General features: G+C 42.3%; 1 protein-coding gene across 1 annotated transcript; it reads right to left on the reverse strand.

Moving 5' to 3' along the window:
* Window positions 1–2,950: 2,950 nt before the first annotated feature.
* TNFSF15 (TNF superfamily member 15) lies at window positions 2,951–18,674 on the reverse strand. Its single transcript, XM_036432791.2, has 4 exons — window positions 18,317–18,674; window positions 7,502–7,544; window positions 6,560–6,607; window positions 2,951–3,844 (listed from the first exon to the last, which is right to left on the reverse strand). The coding sequence occupies exons 1-4, from the start codon at window positions 18,596–18,598 to the stop codon at window positions 3,390–3,392; spliced, it is 828 nt and encodes a 275-aa protein (XP_036288684.1). The 5' UTR covers window positions 18,599–18,674; the 3' UTR covers window positions 2,951–3,389.
* Between the last annotated feature and the right edge of the window lie 596 nt (window positions 18,675–19,270).

The raw sequence follows: 19,270 nt of genomic DNA on the forward strand, positions 1-19,270 counted from the left end.
AGAGGTGGAATTTCCTCTGGGGTGACATAGCTTAGGTTGAAATGGAGCCAAGGGCTTTGGCATGCCTGTTACTGAACTGGACCAGACACATTTCAGGATGTGAAAAGAGCATCTTTTCACATTCTACTGCAGTCTAGTTAAAAGAGTCAGGAATTTTAGTACCTTAAACAATTCTGTTCTCTCACATAGATCTAAACCACGCTAGAGTCCAAATGCTGGTGACCCCATGCATTTTGATCATGACTCCTGAATTTGCTGAGGGACACCACACCTCTGGGTCATCCATAAAGTTCTAGTATTTTCAAGAATGTTGCTGGACAAACTTCATAATAATCTCTCTCCACATTTGGCTTGATAATGGATGCCACTATAGAAAACATTAACTTTGACTTCTCCCCTTTTACTTTTGGAAATCTGTCCTTGGGTAGCTGTTTAAGAAATCACTTAGAGTATACAGAAATCATGTTGTTAATGATCATCCTTCACCAAATGGCACCCATTTTCATAATGAGAAAATATCCATGTGCCTAAAGTTAGCTAATTAATTAGCTAATACAACCAAAATAAATAAACAGACCTACAGACAATGGAAGTACTAAGCAGTTAGAATGAACATATCGGAGACTAAAATAATTTATCTTTGTGTCTCCAGGACGAGTGGGTTCTCAATAAATGTTTGTGGAATTGATTTGATGTTAGCATTTTGCGAGACACTGGACCAGCAAAGCACTTTCTCCCTAAATTAATCATTTTCTGAAGCACCTTCAGAACATTCTGAACCTTCAAATGCTCTCCCTATACTCCATTTAGGGGACTATCACATGGTCTTTCAAAGCATCTCCCACTTGATTTTAAAAACCAGAGCACAGATATTTGCTATGGAAATAATGCCTAGGACTCGAATTCTACTAGAAGTGTTTGGCTGGGCCTTTCTGACCAGTAAAAGCTATATCATAGGACATTTAATAAATTCAGCCATGAAAACTTGAGCATAGTACATTCTTCAATAAATGAGTTTAAGATGGGGGCAAAATAAATATGTGGTAGGATCTTTCCAAAGTTTCAAGTCTTTTAGGATAGTAGGAAATTCCGATTTCTTGAATAAACTTCCAAATTCACCAGCTACCCAGTGGAACAGTGGGAAGGTTTGAAGACCCTGGGCACAGGGGTCCTTCTAGCAGAGAAGAGGAGTAGGCCACCATAGCCACCTCCATGCAAAGTCTTGCCCATTCCCCAGGTTGCTTGGTACTCTCATGCAGATGCAGACAGAGCATTTTATTTTCTTAATGAAATGTTAGTTCTGATCGTGAAGCCAGTTAAGAGTCATTGATGAAACATTCTTGATCCACCCATAAATGTTGTACCAGGAGTCAGTTGAGAAAACATTCACTAATCAAGTTGGCTTTATAGTTACTGAGAAGCCTCTCCGTTCTGCTTTAAGAAAAGGGTAATTCCTCCATCTGAGATGCCCTTTCTCCGAGGCCATCTGTTGTCTGCCCACCTTCTTTCAGAACTCACTTCCTTCATGAAGACGCTTCTGAACCAGGTGGAGGTGACCACACCCTTGTCCATGCTCTCACTGAGCCCTGTACTCACTGTTTTGAGAAGCTGAAGGCTTTGTAGCCTTAAGCTCCCATTGGAGAAACGGAATTTTTGTACAATTATAACTCAACAAACATTAGTCAAGCACTGCTGCACCAATCATTGTGCTCAGGAGCTCCACCACACCCTTCTGCCCTCTGTAGTCTCCTGGCAACAAGGGGGAGAGTTGATTTTGGTTCCAGATTTGCTTCCAGACCCATTGTGAAGTCTCCTCTGTAGGGAGCATTTATAATAGAGTCTGAAGTACCATGACACACTGCCATGCTCTCCTACTTCACAGAATGCTCAAAGTTAACAAGTTTCATCCCATGGACTAATTTGATCCTGGGAAGCAAGTTGGTGGATTCTTGTTTCACAGACAAACCAACAGCCCAAGAAAGCAGAAATGCCCCTCCCACCTTTGGCATATTAATGCAGGAAAATGATATAGGGCAGAGGATATGAACCCCATTGATGAGCAGGAGGGACCTCCTAAATGCCCAGCCTTTCCTCTAGGGAAGAAGTCTTAGCTGAGCTGATTAGCTAGTCCCATATTTAAATCCTTTAGATATTTTAAGAAAAAATATCCATAAAACACTCTGCATATAAAGTTGTGAATCAAAATTCAAAGCAGATCTAGGTTAACTTCTCCAGATTTGGATATTTACCCCCTCTCCTGGTCCCCAAGAGAGTAAGTCCATTGTCCCTTGGCATCAATCAAGCTTGTTGTACAGCAGTCTAATTAGTTAGGAAGCTGTCTTCAAGTTTCTTTAGCTACCTAATCAGCGGGACAGCTTACATGGTCAGAAACACTCCAGAAATTTTGCACAACTCTGTCAAATGATATATTTTTCAGGACTTGGAGTTAGTCCTTGGATCATGTTGAGACACATTTGACCAGGAGCCATCTAGTGACATTCATATACATTTTTAGTAGAGTTTAACTTGTTCATAGTGTCTTCTGGGTAAAGATAATGCCCAGAACATAATAGATGCTCAAGAAAACTGTGGTGAATAAATGCTATTGTTGTATTTTTTATATGCACATGGAACTCATACTTGCTTATTTTGATGCCTGTGTACAAAATAATGGGAAAAGTAGTTAACTCTCATTTGCCATAGGTAGCATCATGAAAACCAATTTCTTTTTTTGAGAACATTCGTGAAAAAAATATGAAAAATACCAGCTCCTTCCTTCCTTCCTTCCTTCCTTCCTTCCTTCCTTCCTTCCTTCCTTCCTTCCTTCCTTCCTCTTCCTTCTCTTCTCTTCTCTTCTCTTCTCTTCTCTTCTCTTCTCTTCTCTTCTCTTCTCTTCTCTTCTCTTCTCTTCTCTTCTCTTCTCTTCTCTTTTCTCCCCCCCTCTCTCTGTATTTGGGGAAATTGATTAAGGATTTCTCCTCTGAAAGGTTTACACTGTTTTCTAGGGCTTTGAATTTTATTCAAGGCTCCTAAACTGAAGTGAATGCTTCATATTCAAACTGAACCCATTGGTGACAGCTGTGTTGTAGGAAGGTGTAGAGATGTTCTGAGTAAATCATCCATTCATTTGGTAATGAGTGTTCTAATGTTCAGAAATTCATCAATCTTCCAGGCAAGCATGGTAATATGTCTGCTTTTCTCTCTCTTTTTTCCAATTTGTATTCTCATCAGTAAGGCATATAAAGTGTGGGCTTTTGGGCCCTACATTTCATAGCTAAATCATTGTCTCTGGAAAGCTTCAAGAAAGCCCCTGGTTATAATCACATACAAATGATGAAAATTGGGAATTAGGAGGAGAGGACCTTTACACAGTGACATCTGCCTTGCCCCTACAGCAAGAAGGCTCCAAAGAAAGTTTTATCTTCTTTTGTGTAGTCCACCAAAGAGATGTTATTGACGTTCACCATCAGCTTGTCCCCCTCTTGTAAGGAGAACATGGCTCCTAGATAAATGGGTTGGTACCAGTTGCTACCTATTTCACACACTGTCTTGGTTCCCATTAGGAGCTGAGTGGGTTTGGGGTAGTTCTCCGTTACCTTGGTGATGACCACAATGATGATGTCTGGCTTGTTCGCGCGGCTCCCTTTGCTGATTTCACTACATTTGGATGTAATACTTCGGAATGTGATCTGGGAGTAAACAAAGTAGTCTCCAGACTCTGGGATCACCAGAAATTTATTGGTGTAGTTCATCCGGTTCTTGGTGAAGGCCAAGCCAAGTTCATGTTCCCAATCCAGAGCTGGGAACTGACTATTCAAGGACTGTGTGGGCGTTTGTCTCACAACTGCAGAAACAAGAGAGAGGTTTAATTTGCTTGTGTTGGAACTCATGGACTTTGCAAAATATGTCTCGTTTTTAAATTTATTTTTATTGACAGTATTACAGATGTCCCTCATTTCCCCCCTCTGTCCCCCTCCACCTGGCCTCTGCCCTGCCCCAGGCTTTCACTGCACTATTGTCTGAGTCCATGGACGATGCATGTATGTATATAAGTTTTTTGGTTAATCTCTTTCCATCACTATTCCCACCCTCCCACTTCACCCCCTTCACCTGTCACCTGCCCTCTGATATCTGTCAGTCTGTTCTTTGTCACCCTCTTTTAATACTGCAGTCCCAAAACACATGAAACAGATAGTAATGAATAAGAAACATACAGGAGGGCAAATATTGGAACCAGAAATATCCAGGATATTTTGGAAATGCCTCTCTGATATCGATAGAGCCAAACTATTATATAAGCCAGTGTAATTGACTTGAGGAGTGGAAGGGATCAGGCTCTGGGCTTCGTGGGCCCCATTCCAAGCCGGACTATACAACTCTAGGTTATTAATCAACCAAGTAGGTTCCTCCTCTCTGACTCTCAATTTCCTGTGTATGAATTGGCGATAAAGCTCCCTCATAGTCTTGTTCTGAAGGTCAAGTGAATGAAAGAGACATGGACATTTTTATCTCGATGATTGGATATAGCATGATTCAATAAATATTTATTTTCTTTCCCCAAATAAACTAGCATCTTTCATTTCAACAGATTAAAAAATAAACCTATTTCATTTTAACTTATTTTTAATCCTCACCCAAGGACATACTTTGATTGATTTTTAGAGAGAGAAACATCAATGTGAGAGAAACCTCCCATATGTGCCCTGGCCAGGAATTGAACTTGCCACCTTTTGGTATATGGGATGATGCTCCAACTAACTGAGCCATCTAGCCAGGTCAAGCCTATTTCATTTTATATATTTTTACATATTCTTATGTTTGCATTATTTATATGTATACAACATGTAGAAAATATGATGAATACTTTCATGCAGTATATACCTAGCATAGCAGACAAAATGAATAGAATCAAACCATATTTCAAATAGGATAATCAGTAATAAACTAATACTTTTTAGTGAAAATAAAAACACATTTTAATTTTCTACAGCTACTTTTGAAACCCATAGTAATCACCATTATGTACTGTCAGCCACTGTTTTGGGACTGGTTATGTTTAAAGAAGCACTTAGCAACCTTCACACCTGGTGGTTGACCAGAAATCTGGCTCCTGGATTTTCCTAAAACATCTTTCCCATTTCTAACTAGACTGTAGTTTCTTTTGCAACTCTGATACATGTTCAGAATGTGTGCAATCTCCTCTGGCCCCTCTACTACTAGTAAGTGGCCGCTGGAGAGTTCTGTTGCTTCTTTGCAAAATCTATGCAAGGCACTTTTATTAGTCACCCGTGATCATCTCTACCTCTTTGTTGGTGATACAGTAGATTAAAAAAGGAAAAAAATTCCTCCCAAATGATACAAAAGCAAAACTCATTTAGTCTCTAGATACATCAAATTCTGTTAAATTGGCATGCAATTAGCTCTGTCAACATAGCAGCAAGCATGAGTGTGGGTGGGAAGTATGTTGTAATGGAAACAGTATAGTTCTAAGAGCTCATCCTAGTCATGTCACTAGGGATTGGTGAATTTAGTTGCTTAAGCCCCAGTTTCCCCATCTCATTGTGCTAAATAAATCATAGATGTAAAATGCCTACTGCAGTGTCTGAAATGTATTAGAAATTCTGTAGATCCTAGATTCCTTCACCATTTTCAACTCCCTCAGTCAATATCGCAACTTCATACTCAGTTTTTAGGGTTTTCCTGGCCTGTCTTTTTCAATCTCACCCATTCTTGTACATGAGTGGTAAGTGATGACAACTTGGCATATCCCTGATCCTAATCCTCATTCAGGACTCCCCACAAACAGCTTCCTCTTGAACAGATGTCTTGGGCCCAAGGATATCCCCCTGTGGGTTGCATATTTTTCTTATAGGTCAGGAAGCATATTTTTTATGCTTTCTTTTTAATTCTAGTTATTCATTGGGTTTTTAACATTTTTCTGCACCACTGTGCTCTTTTCTCTTGAGTCATCTCACAACTCCAGGTGTGAGATGCCAGGAATTTCCACACTAGACTTGGGGAACTGGCCATCTGGTGATATTATGAGATTGCTCTTAATCTCTTCACATCAATGAGAATTCTTTGGAAATACCTTTCTGAGTGTAAATGTACAATAACTCCATTTTTCATAGGGCACAGATGGACTTTATATATTGGCAATGCAGGGTCATTCATCTTTGACCAGATTTAGAATTATGAGAGTCTCAGAGTCTGAGGAAAACCAGTTTGGAATGACTGCATGAATGAAAAAGTGAAACAGTAGAGAAAGGAAGAGGTCTGATAGAATCTGAAAGAAAATACCCAAGAAACATGAGCCTTTGGATCCCTCAAGGAAGGAAGACATCTGAAAGCCCTCGACTGAGAGGTGGAGTCTGTTACTAACGGGTGTCATTTCTAGTTTGAAACAATTTGAATGTGTTTTGGTAAACACGCTGATAGAAATCTCAGGCCCATGTCCTCCTGAGAAGAAAGAACCCTGTAGTCCAAAAACTGACCCATCTGCCTTGTGTAGTAGGAAGTTACTTCTGCAGTCCCCTCTGCACATCAACAGGAGAATTACCTGTCAGGTGTGCTCTTGGCTTTTCTCCACTAGCTCTGGGAGGTGCGTCTGTAAAGAAAGGAGAAAATGCTTTGTATGAGTCAGAGGATGACTGGAGTGAACACAACATTTGGGGAATTGCATGATGCCTGCAACTGGAGAGAAATATTCCTCTTCTCTGGCTTGGTTCAGTTTCCCTCTTTGGAAGTTTTTAAATTTAATTAAGTTTACTTATTTTTTGCAGTAACAGGGGAGACTCAGGAGAAATACATATTCATAAATGAATCCTGGCTTCATGACTTTGGACAATTATCTAACTTATCTCAGATTTTTGTTTTATCACCTCTAAGATGGGCACATTAATTCCTACTATGGATGGAGAGTGTCCAGAATGATTCCTGGCATATGATGGATGCTCAATAAAGCTCACTTTGCCTTTTCTTTCCTCTTCCTGCTTCTGTGGGATCAAATTTCTTTTTTGCCTTTTTCATGGTCCTTTTAACTATATCCCTTTCTGGTCCTCTGTTTCCCTATCACCTCTCCAGAAGACCTCAATTGTTTTGGATTTTGGAACTGATTATATTGGACAAGTTTGTTTTAACTGCAGTGATAATGATAATTTTATTGATGTTAAAAAGGAAAAATCAGTATATCCTTTTGATGTGGTAGGCATTGTTCTACTATCTTTATGAGAATTAACTAATTTAATCTACACAAACCTTGGGGTGGGTACTATCATAACCATTTTTATAGGCCAGTAAAATGAGACAGAAATGGGTGAAATGATTTGCCCAAAGGCCATCAATCCACAGGCCCTGCACTCAGCCATGACATCATTTTGCCTTCTTAGTGATTTGGGAGGCCTCTCGCTTTTCCTCTAGGTTTGCATCCCTCTGAATCCCTAGAACTATTGGATATGTTCTTGTTCCCCACAAGAAAGGCATTGAATATGAATATACTTACAAGCTCGCTGAGGGGAAGGTCCAAATTCCTGTCCTTTTGGAGTCTGTTGGAAAAGAAAGATATGATTCAGACCATCTGTGGTCTTTCTGACCCTAACATCCACACAGCTATGGAAAGCATGGGTGGGATTAAGATGCTGCTGCTACCCCTCCTGAGCATTCTGAGATCAGGGAAATGAAATTGAGAATATTTGATCCATGGGAACCTTGCACCCAAGCTCCCCTCTTTTCTCCTCCAGTACTAAAGACCTTTCTCTGTCTTATGCTTGTCTCAAAGGTCAACTTACGGTAAAAGGTTCTGTCCTGAGAGCTTTTCCTGTTCCATTCTAGGGCACTCCAACATCTTGTCAATGGTTCTATTATTTTAACAAATAATGTCACTTGCTTCATTTTTTTTACACCACAATTTGGAAATTGAAACTATTTTTGAAAAATGATACCAAAAAGAAATAATCACTGTGTTCTCTTTCTCATTAGTCTCTTTATTGTTTCGTTGTTATGCATGATGCCTTTTTCATTAAATTAAAAATATATTTTATTGACTTCAGAGAGGAAGGGAGAAGGAGAGAGAGAAACAGAAGCATCAATGAGAAAGAAACATTGATTGGCTGCCTCCTGAACACACATAAAACACACACACACACACACACACAAACCCCCCCAAAACAAAAATAAAACCCACACAAAAAATCCCCTCAGACACAGACAACATTATGGTGATTATCAGAGGAAAATGGAGGTGTGGGGAAGTAGAAGAGGGTAAAGGGTGGATAAATGGTGACAGTAGGAAACTTGACTTAGGGTGGTGATGTATTATAGAACTGTACTCTTAAAATCTGTCTCATTTTTATTAACCAATGTCATCCCACTAAATTCAATACATTAAACAAAACAAACAAACAAAAAAAGAAAACGTGTGAGTTAGTGCAAAGAAGATAGGGAAGCGGAAGGAACCCCCACTCTTGTGTCAGAATAGAAAGCTCAGGAGCAAAACTAAGCTTTTTGCTTAGGAATAAGATTACCATCTAACATTTTACAATATTCCAAAGAACCCTCTCTGATATGATTTTTGACTCAACTCAGGGCCTTCTGGTTTGGTTTTCGTAGTTGCTCAGTCCCCACCAATAGTAATCCTTATGAATGCTTGATCAGTTTTACATTTTAACACCTTACGTGGGTGTGAGTATACACTTGTGAATGAGAAATTGTGTGTTTGTGTATGAGAGAAGACAGCTCCATTGGTGAAAAAGAGAGTTTTTGCACCCGTGTATTTAAAGTGTCTGTGGTGTGGTGTTCTGTGCATGACTGTTTCTACATGTGTATATGTGTGGCCATGTCGGTGTAGCCATGTAATTTCTGAGTCTAGGCCTGTGAGAAGTTCTGTGATAATGGTGATTCTGTTGGAACCCAGACTGTCAGGCTTTTTTTGCTTCCAAGCCACATGACCTAGCCTCGGTAGGAAGCTCTCTTGAGGACAAAGGTCTTATCTTTGATTGACAAACTGATTTCATGGTCACTCCAGCTCCCTTTTCTCTGCTTCCTAATTCTGTTAATGGTGCCACTACTGCTTTACCTTAATTACCAGGCTTAAAATTGGCTTCTTTCTTCTTCCATGAACCTGAACTGTCATTTCCATTCTGCAGTTTTTCTTTCTTGAGTCCACTTAAAGCCTTAGCATGCTGCTCACCTGGATTCTTCCAAGAGCCTCCTACCAGGTTCTCTCCTGCATCCGTTTTATCCTTTTCCCTAACCCATCTCCTAGCCACATGTGTCAAACACAAGGCCAGCGGGCCAAATCCGTCCCGCCAGGCCTTGCAATGTGGCCCGCACCGCGCTGTCATCACTGCACTCCGCTGCATTTCCATCACAATGACAGTTTATGACTGTTCAGTAAACCATTCGGCCCGCGATTTAGGCTGGATTTTAGATTTTGGCCCCTTCTCTGATTGAGTTCGACACCCCTATCCTGTCTTCAGATGGCTTTTTATACAACATCACATTATCTTGGCATTTAAAGTTCAAATTTACCATCCCAGTCTCAGAGGTGGGGGAATCAGGAGAAATTGCCTTAGACCTGAGTCTTACAGGTCCCGCAGGTATTAGTCTGGTGGTAAGAGGTGATAACCATTCCAGACCAGGCCAACGGCTGTGCAAGAGTAAGGAGGCCCAACAGCGCATGGGAGCAGTTGGGAAACTGCAGGATTTCTACTGCCAGATGAACACATTAGATACATTTGCTTAGGGCATGAGTACAGTGTTCTTTGAAAACCTAAGCCCAATTGATGTGACTACTTGTCCAGCATCAGTAACTTTGATGGGATTGGGAGGTGGAGAAGCAGCCTAGAAATGAGCTTATTTTGTAGCCTGTTTCCTTCGTTGCTATTGACAGAGCTGATAAAGAATCAGTTCTTTGGCCAGGCAGAACACTGAAGGTGGGGTTCTCAAAGAGAACGAGGGAGACTTTGTAGCATCACCTTGTACATGGAATGGTACTTTCCCTGACTGGCCTTCTCTGACTCCTTCATTCTGCTAAGAAGTCTTCTCTGACATCTGCTTATTTTTGACTAAGCAGATTCTCAGCTAAGAGTTTGGAGCATTCCTTTTGGCTCATAGAACCCTTGTTGTTAACATGTATTTGGGATATGAGCACATTTTTCTATTTGCTCTGCGGAATTTCTATAATTTGGGAACACATTTTATTTTCATACATGGATGGATGTGTGTGCATTTTAGTGGCCTCAGAATGCCACTACATGTCTGGAGGTGAAGAACACAACATCCCCAGAGTCCCCAAAAAGAACACAACTGGGATTCTTTTCCCATGAACAGCACAAAAGCCTCCTATTGCTGTTTCTCTTAGTAATGACTCTATCATGAGAGGAAGATTATTGCATCAGAAGCAAATGAAGAGGAGATTTGAGAAGAAGAAATAGTAGTTTATTTGGGGAAAGTTTTGTGCCTTTAAGTTGGTTGGTTCAATGCCTGCTCTCCAGATGGTTGCTGGCAACACCAGGCCAATAAAATGTCTATTGTTGTCCAAAACTGACTCATCTCCATTGCTTCTGGGTTCCCCTGGGGAACCCAGGAGATGGTGACTCCCGAAGGTCAGTGCATCATTGACTTCCAAATCTAGACACAGTATTCAAGAACACCCAAGGAGAATGTGATTTATTTCCCCTTAAATGTAGTCTCAAACCACTTTCTAGGAACCAGGATCCCATCTTAGTTCCCTTCCTGAACATATATCATTCTCTAAGGATATTACTTATTTGACTATTTATTGCTTTTTTCTCTCCAGTAGAAGTCAAGTTGCATGCAGACAAGGACTTGGTCTGTCTGTCTTTCTTACATGGTCTTATATTCCTGGTGCCTCGGACAGTGCCTGGCACTCTCACTGGATTATCCATGTTGGAAAAATCTGCTGGTGCTCGGGTATCAAAAAGACAAGCAGAAAAGAGAGCAAAGGATGGAGGAAGGCTCAGCTTCAGTGACTTTAGCCAAAAAAGAAAAAAAAAATAGGAAAGGGAACTTTTTATTTTAGAACACATGCTACTTTTTAGGTTTTTGTTTAAATTTAAAAACTTTAATTATGTAGTGGTAGGTGACCAGAATCTTTTAGGAATGGGGCCTCTATGTGCTTTCATCAGTCTCTGCTTGGAGAATAGCCATGGCTCTAGAAATGTTTGTTGAAAGTTGGGAAATTTGGTCAGAGTCAGAGCCAGGAGAGGCTGGTATGTCACGTGTGTATGCACATGTTAGTGAGGTAGGGGAAGCCTGCCACCACCGCAAAACATGCGGGGCTTTTCACCCCATAATCTCCATAGGTCAGAGAATTTTCACTCTCATTTGGTTTTCTTTCTTTGTCTCTGCTAAAAAGAAATGCTTGTTTTGGTATGTTGATTGGTAATCTCTGACTCAAACTAATTATGATCTATTACGATGGCATTTTTGGGATTACTCTGATCCTTCAAATAAGAGAGAAGGAAGATGGAGGAAAGGAGGAGACTGATATCTAGCAGAGTGCTTAATGGGTGCCAGGCCCCTTGTTAGGCATTTATGTTTGTTCCTCATCTCATACTCCAGCTGTTCTCAAAGGAATATGTCACCTTAAATTTTTTTTTTTTTATTGATTTCAGAGAGAGGAAGGGAGGAGAGAGATAGAGACACCAGTGATGAAAGAGAATCATCAATCAGCTGCCCCCTGCATGCCCCATATTGGGGATGGAATCTGAAATCTGGCCATATGCTCTGACCGGGAATTGAACCTGGACCTCCTTGTTCATTGGTCAATGCTCAACCAATGTGCAACATCAGCCGGGCTGAGTCACCTTTTTATAGTCTTTGAAGCCAAAGGTCAAAGAATAAATGAAGGGTCTGGGTTCTGGACCTTTAGACCAAGTACAGACCCTGGCACCTATCAGGAGCCCCATAAACCTTAGATGAGCACATACAATGGGAGATCAAACCTGAAGCAAGATGGCCTTTAAGATGGTCTTCTTGGCATTCCCCCCCCAAAAAATCCCTTGAGAATATTTTAACTAATGACCTCTTTGGCCTTTCTCCCATGTTTTGCAGTCACTGTATAGTAAACTCAAAAACGGAGGAGGTATCCATTGCTTGCCCTCATATATACTGCAACTGGAAAGGTTTAAGTGTTTTATGACATAATATCCTACCAGCATTTCTAGGAGAAATACTAGTACACAGATGTTTGCCTCCTTGTCCCTCTCTCTTGCTTCTCCCTATACCTGCACAAGGATAAATCCAACCTAGAAACATTTTATTCCACAGCCATTTCATTTCATCATCTCTAAGGTGTGCTGGGCTGTGCTTTAATTTTCAGGCAACATTCAGAGCAGTGCAGAGCAAAGAATATGGTGTTTGCAACAGAGCAAATGTGGAAATCCCAGGTCTCTTATTTCCTGGTGGTCTAACTTTAGCATCTCACCTAATCTCTGTTTCCTCGTCTGACAGAGCAGACAATGGTTCTCCCTTCCCAGGACTGTGGTGATGGCTAAGAAAGACCACACATGGAAAGTGGATATCCGATTTGTTTCCTTCTTTCTTTGGGCTCAATAAATGCTTGCGGCATATGTTGTTGGTTCTTAGAGCTTCCCTTGGGTTTCATAATTTTAGTGGTAAACAGAAGCCACTCTGTTTCTTTATGACGGATTGGGATCCTCTGGAAGGCTTCCTCCTTCTCCCAACAGGAAAGGCTTCCTCAGTCTACAGTTTGCTCCTGGACGTCTGCCCTCTCAGAATGCAAAGGGGTTGAGGGAATGGGATGTACTCCCCATGCATTTCAAAACCTAAGCTAGTTGCAGCTGTCAGCCGTGGGGCCTCATTGAAGAGCTCAGGTGGGGATATGACTTCTCCTGCTGCGGGCGGGCAGTGTGTGGTCTGTCAGTTGTGACTGTTGGGCATTTACTGATGTGTGCTTTGACTTCAACCAATGAACAAACGGGTTCTAGAATAAATCCCCAGCTAGGAGCTGCCACAGCTCTCTCATCCTACCTTTCCTTGCACTTGCCCAGACAGCCTCCACAACATAGGGTTTCTCTGCCCTTTGCCCATAGCCTGACTTTTGAAGTGGATTGGGCTTCTCTTCCAGGCATGCCAGGACCTCCTGAAGCTATAGTAGGACAACTGAATGCAATTTACAAAACAATTTTATCTAAACTCTTTGTTTGTTTCCTCTAGACAACACAGAAGAATTATTATGACTGTGCACACACCAGCAGAAATAAAAGGGCTCACCCAAGGTAGAGCGGGTCAGGAAATAATGTCTGTTGAGCATCTTTATGGCAGTTGCTTTTTGGATATTTGCAGAATTCTCACACAGTGCTATGAAGATAGCATGTTAAACTTTCCATTTATAGACAGAGAGTGTAAGGCTTAGAGAGCTCAGGCACCTTGTGCATCCCTTCATCCTTCTCTCTATTCAACAAACACTTAATGAACGACTTCGGTATGCCAGGTGCAGTTAGGTGCTCTCTGGAGGAAAGAGACTAGCATTTGTTGAGCATTTAATATGTGATGGACACTTTTCAGTAAAAACTTGGTAGATACTTCTGGCCACCTCAGAAGGTATAATTTGTTGAGCATATATCCAAAGGCCATCTAGCATAGTGTTTAGGTGGAATGTGTGTGTGTGTGTCTGTGTGTGTGTCTATAGTTTTTGTTGCTGTTAACAAAACTCAGAACATTTCTACAGTTGCTGTTATTTTCCAATGTCTGATCCGAGGACTTAGCAAGAATGGAGTCAGTCCTATTTGCTGGTGGAATGAGGCCAAGTGACTGTAGAAATAGAATTTAATTTCTATTCTGTACCCCCTGACATACTCTATGATGCTGAACTTTTCTTTCCCATCTCTGATCCCTGGTTTCCTCAATTGTAAAACAAGAATATAGGACTAGATCAAGGGTCAGCACACTTTCCTATAAAGGGCCACACAGTATATTAACTTGGTAGGTGATAATCACTGTCACGATTACCAAACTCTACTGTTGTGGCTTGAGGACAGCTACAGATAGTGTGTAAGTGAATGGGCATGGCTGTGTTCCAATAAAACTTTATTTACAAAAATAGAAAATGGGTGAGATTTGGCCTGTGGGTCATAGTTGCTGACCCCAGGGCTAAGCCTCCATTTCTTAGTTCCTATCTATGGATTTTTGAAGAGCTTTCTTCTTCTACTTAGGCGAAAGAAAAGGACAAACATCCACCCAGTGCCCACATAGCTAGACACTCACCAGGGCCTTATGGAGATCACTTGTAATCCTCCCAGCACTTCCATCAGGTAGGTAATGTGGGAAAATGGAAACTCATAGTGGTTGTATACTTTGCTCACTCTATTCCTTTGGAGCTCCTTTTAGCCTCCTCTTCTCCAACTTCCACTCTTTTCCAGGTTAGATTAGAAAAGATTCTTAGTAATGCCAACCTCCTGTGGTTGTTCCAAGGATGGACAGAGGAGGTGCCTTAGAGCAGTTCTTGTAGAGGGAGCAGCCAAGTAAAGAGAGGAAACAAGAACATTTGGAATGCTGGCAACAGAGGAAGGCAGGGTGGCTGGAAGCCAGTGATGGGGTAAGGGAGAGAAGAGCGAGGGTACTGGATGAGGCCACAGAGGCAGGCCCAGGATACAGTCCAGTGCAAGTTCTCAAATAATCATTTTGGGTCCTGTGCGGAGAATCAAGCCCTGGCTTGTCTTTATAGAATTTGTTTTACATGGTGATCCATTCATTCATTTGTAAAAGGGGTGGATGGAAAGGGCTTTCCATGATTACAAAGCTTAATTGTGAGTGGAGAGGGAGGCAACCTGGAAACCATGAAGACCTAGATTTGCCAACTCAGAGACCAAGGTTGGTTCTCTCCCAGCTTTGTGACCTTGGGCGCTCACATAGACTCTTCCACTTCAAGTTCCTCATCTGCCAAATGTGACTGCTCACCCCCTCACTGCATTTCTGGGTTGCTGTGAGTGTTCAATGGGATCATCTTTGTGAGAGCTCTCTGTAAGTGTGAAGTGGGAGTTAATATCATGTTGTTATTATTGTTGTTATTATCATTGGCTTATCCTTTGCTGCTGGGCTTGCTCATCAGAACTGAGAATGTATATATTGGAAGCACTGGGTGACCCTCTCTCTTACTCCTCCTGAGTTAGAGTTGAATGCCTAGGGCCTGGGGCATTATAAAATCTTTGAAGACCAGGTAACCCCCACATCCCCCTTTTTTCCTCTCTCAATGACCTGGGAGCCGTATCTTTGAAATGTGAGGGGTAGCCTGACATAGTGGAGGGGGTCATGGAATTGGGGGTCAGATGGTCTGGTTTGTAGCTGTAGGCTTTACAACCTTGTTACCTCCAATGGCCTGTTTTGTCTGAGGTGCTTTAGTTTTTAATGGAGTCTGTGGTCTGGACTTCACGAATAGCATTCTAGCCACCACTGGCTTCCTTCCCCTCTCTAGACGCCCTTCTGTGAACCACCTCTTCCTCCAAGGCTGGACTACGAGAACATCTGGAATTCCAGAGCATATAGCCTATTTCCGGTCATGCATCAGGCTCGGAGCTCCTTAAGGCCAAGATTAAGTTTTCTTGGTGTTTGTCTAGTGCCTGATACAGAGTGACAATCATATCGCAGTGACTACAAGAGTATAGTTCTCCCCGTTGTCAAAGTATAAACTGTTCCTGCACATGCCTTCCTTATTAGTGCTGTTGAAGTCAGAGTATTAGTATCTTTTGGTAGAAAAGGAAACAGGCTGGGAGCAATGAAGTCACATGCCTGTTTCACATGGTCAGAGTTAGCTGAGCTGGCAATCAAATTCACTGCTACGTCCACGCCCACCCAAGTTGGCTCAGTGACCTGTTTTCCCCTTCTTGGTTCCCATCTATTTTTTTTTTAAAGGCAAATATCCTTTTATTTATGTTCAACTGAATATCAATTATTGTTCTCTAGGCAACCACCTCATGCTTATACCTACAAGTTAATTTCATGTTAATAAAACACAGATGGATTCCATCTTCTTTAGTCTTCTCTGAGCTTGTTATTGTCTGTTAGCCACTTTGGATCTACCCTTCTTGGACCTCCCTGTGCCCTTGAAGGCTGACCTCAGGGCATACTTGCCAGCTAGGAGCAGAGGCCTGAGTTTCTCTCCCTCTTCCTCTTCCCTCCCTGCTGTTGGCAGACTTTTGGCTTCCCTTTACCCATACTGCAGGTAGGTCCCTCCTTCACGTTTCGTACCCCTAAACCTCCTTCCTCCTTTTGTCCCTTCAGGCCAAGGTTTGGGGACCCGCCTCCCTCTGCTGCTAATCCCCAGGATGCGTCCAGTCCTGGAGGTTTCCTTTAATCCCTCTGTATCTCAGCACATAGACCCTTCTTTGAACCCATTTTCAGTTCTTTAAACATTCTTCTTTAAACTCTCTTCTTTGAGTGGGCAAGCTGTTTCTTATCAGGACCCCAATTGCTGTGGGTGCACAGCATCACCCCTATTTCCCTTCATCTTTCTTCTGATACACCAAGAGTTACATCTCCTGGTCAAACCACAGACCCAAATGTCCTCACATGGCCAGTCTCCAAGGAGATTGGTTTAACTATAACGGAATGTAGTTTTAGCCTTTTTTAACCCTCGCATACCTACACTAGGGCAGACATTCAGCATCTTCTCTCATAGGCTTCTTGTCTAGCCACAGCTCCCATCTCAAACTTTCTTCCTGACGAGGCAAGCCAATGGCCCCCTCTGGACAGTGGCATTCTCCCCTGCCCCATCACTGGCCTCCAGTCACCCTACCTTTCTCTGTTGCCAGCATTCCAAGTGTTCTGTTCCCTCTCTTTACTTGGCTGCTCCCTCTACCAGAACTGCTCTAAGGCACCTCCTCTGTCCATCCTTGGAACAACTACAGGAGGTTGGCATTGCATGAGATGCAGACAGAGGTGTTTTCTGGCTTCTGCCAATAGACAATGTTTTGGCAGAGAGAGAGTTTCTCTTCAGCAGGCAGGAGAGCATAGACTACTGGAGTCATTCAAAGCCTCCAAAACAACAGCCTCTTTCTGGATAAAGATGGACAGTATCCCAGAATATCAAGTGGATGCTTCCCAGGAAACAGCACCATGGTGATCTTGGGGTCACACCCTGACCTCTCATGCCCTGCAGTGCTCCTCCAACATAAATAGCATTTCCGGTTGGCTTGCCTATGTCTACATTTTCTGAATGATGGCACGTGGCCTTGGATGCTGCCACTTGAATCAGGCAGTCTGTTTGCTGACCCTGATGGGGGTGAAAGTTATACCATTGCCATAGCTTGCTCTCTGTGTCTCTGCTTTGAAGTTGGCCAGCATTGCTTGGAAACCAGTTAAACCAATTGAAAAGCCTATGGAATGTAACACTTGTCTCTCTGAAATCAGCTGGAGTTTGAAATTAAACCAGTCACCCACAGGTTATGCAAGAGCATTGTTAAGAAGGGGCATTACTTGAAAGGCACATTCTTCAGGCTTTAAGGTTTTTGATGTGCCTAGGTCAGAACTAGAAGTTTCTGCTTTGACACCTGTATCCTCTTATTATTCTCTGTAAACCCTGTATATATATATTTTTTGAGTAAGGTCTCCCCAAACCCTTTCCCTCCCCCAGCAAGACTGAATGATAAACAATCTGGCAATCAGTTATTTCTGGAACATTGAAAAAGAATTGTACTGAAGCCAAGCAAGGAGATTGATTATATAAATTATAGCACATATTTTATATAGTAATATAATTATATAGTAATATAATACAACCATCTATATCCTCATGCTGCTGTGAATTTATTAATAATAAATTTAATTATAACATATTAAGATACTCAAAACAATTCCATATTATTAAAAGATAGAAATTATGTATCCCCAAATGTTATCTTAGAGTGGTTACCTCTATGATAATTATCTTCTTTTCCTAATCTGTACTTTCTAACTTTTTTTAATGACCATGTGTTAGTTATGCAATTTAAAGGGTATGTTGTATTCTTTTCAAAGAAAAGGAACATTCCCTACTTATCAGTGCACTGTGGTTATAATTATCTAGAAATATGTGGCTTGAGGTTGTTCCCACACAAACATAAAAAGGGACAGTTCATTCCTTGGAAATATTAAGAACAAACATCCCTTCACCCCTCCCTCACATTCTGCATTTCCTTTGCATGTTGAGGCAAGGAAGGGAAGGAGGGTGATGGATCAGGGAGCCCTGCCCAGGGTTTCCTCAGCTTGCAGATGTATCCACACTGACCGGGGCTGTACAGGCTAAACTGCCTGCAGGGGTCTGCTGCTCCCCAGGGCAGCTCCAAGTCTTGCTTACCTGGAACATACAGGGTTCTCCTTGGGTTCTGAGCTGGCCAACAAGCAGGTAGGCGGTGAGTCCTGCCAGGATGGGGAGTGACACCAGGCAACAGGTGAGAAAGCAGCCTGAGCTGCTGGCCCTGGCTGCCAGCCCGGCTCTGGCCTTTGGCCTGCAGCTGTCATCCTCCGGCAGCATTTCCAAGCTGGCTGTCTCCCCAAAGCCCAGTTCCTGGTCCTCTGCCATGCTCTGGCTGGTCCCAGAGTCAAAGCTGACTCCTCTTGTGCAGGGAGACCTCCCCATTAAATAGAAGACCAGCTCTCACAGTGGGTGAATCAATCACTGCCTACTCCTCCCCCTGGCCTCTCCTCTCTCCTCCACATCACACTGCGCCCCGCCCTGTTAGGGAATGCACCGCCTACAACAGAAACCAAAGTTTGGTTTAAGAAAAAAAAAAAAAAAAAAGAAGAAGAAAGCTTCCCAAACATATTTATATACAGTGTGCTCATGTGCTCCTTCCTTCGCTTACAGAAGGAAGTCAGGAAAGTCCCTGGAGGAGGAGAAAAATAATTCATCAAGTCAGTGGGTGTGGCACATTACAATATACCTGTTTCTGTGTTGGAGGCCTGCCAGCTATGCTAGTCTGAAGCGTGCTTCTGCTGGAAGTGAAAGTGAGGGATGGGGAGGTGTGGGCGTGGCCTGCAGACTGGGAAATGGAAATCAGGTTTGCATCACCACTGGGCAAAATGCTGCCAAGCTCTTCATCTGTTTTGCGCTTCATAGGAGCCCATTCCCATTCCACAGATGAGAATACCGCAGTTCTGGAAGGTAAAAGCACGTGTCCTAGGTTATCCCGGGATTCAGGCCGAGGCGTGTGGAAGATGATATAGTTCTTCTAAATCATGCTTTGAGGTTCTTGCCTCTAGTACACAACTCCGTAGGAAAGGAAAGTGTACCTAGTCTGTGTTGATCAAT

The sequence above is a fragment of the Pipistrellus kuhlii genome, unplaced genomic scaffold (genome assembly GCF_014108245.1).
Source record: "Pipistrellus kuhlii isolate mPipKuh1 unplaced genomic scaffold, mPipKuh1.p scaffold_m20_p_12, whole genome shotgun sequence".
Taxonomy (NCBI): Eukaryota; Metazoa; Chordata; class Mammalia; order Chiroptera; family Vespertilionidae; genus Pipistrellus; species Pipistrellus kuhlii.

What these genes read in the sequence shown, in the direction of transcription:
- TNFSF15 (XM_036432791.2), bottom strand. Translation starts at nt 18,598, where the DNA reads ATGGGGAGGTCTCCCTGCACAAGAGGAGTCAGCTTTGACTCTGGGACC. An exon ending in GAGAACCCTGTATGTTCCAG is followed by an intron (nt 7,545 to 18,316) that starts GTAAGCAAGACT and finishes CTTTTCCAACAG; the next exon opens with ACTCCAAAAGGACAGGAATT. An exon ending in ACCTTCCCCTCAGCGAGCTT is followed by an intron (nt 6,608 to 7,501) that starts GTAAGTATATTC and finishes CTTTCTTTACAG; the next exon opens with ACGCACCTCCCAGAGCTAGT.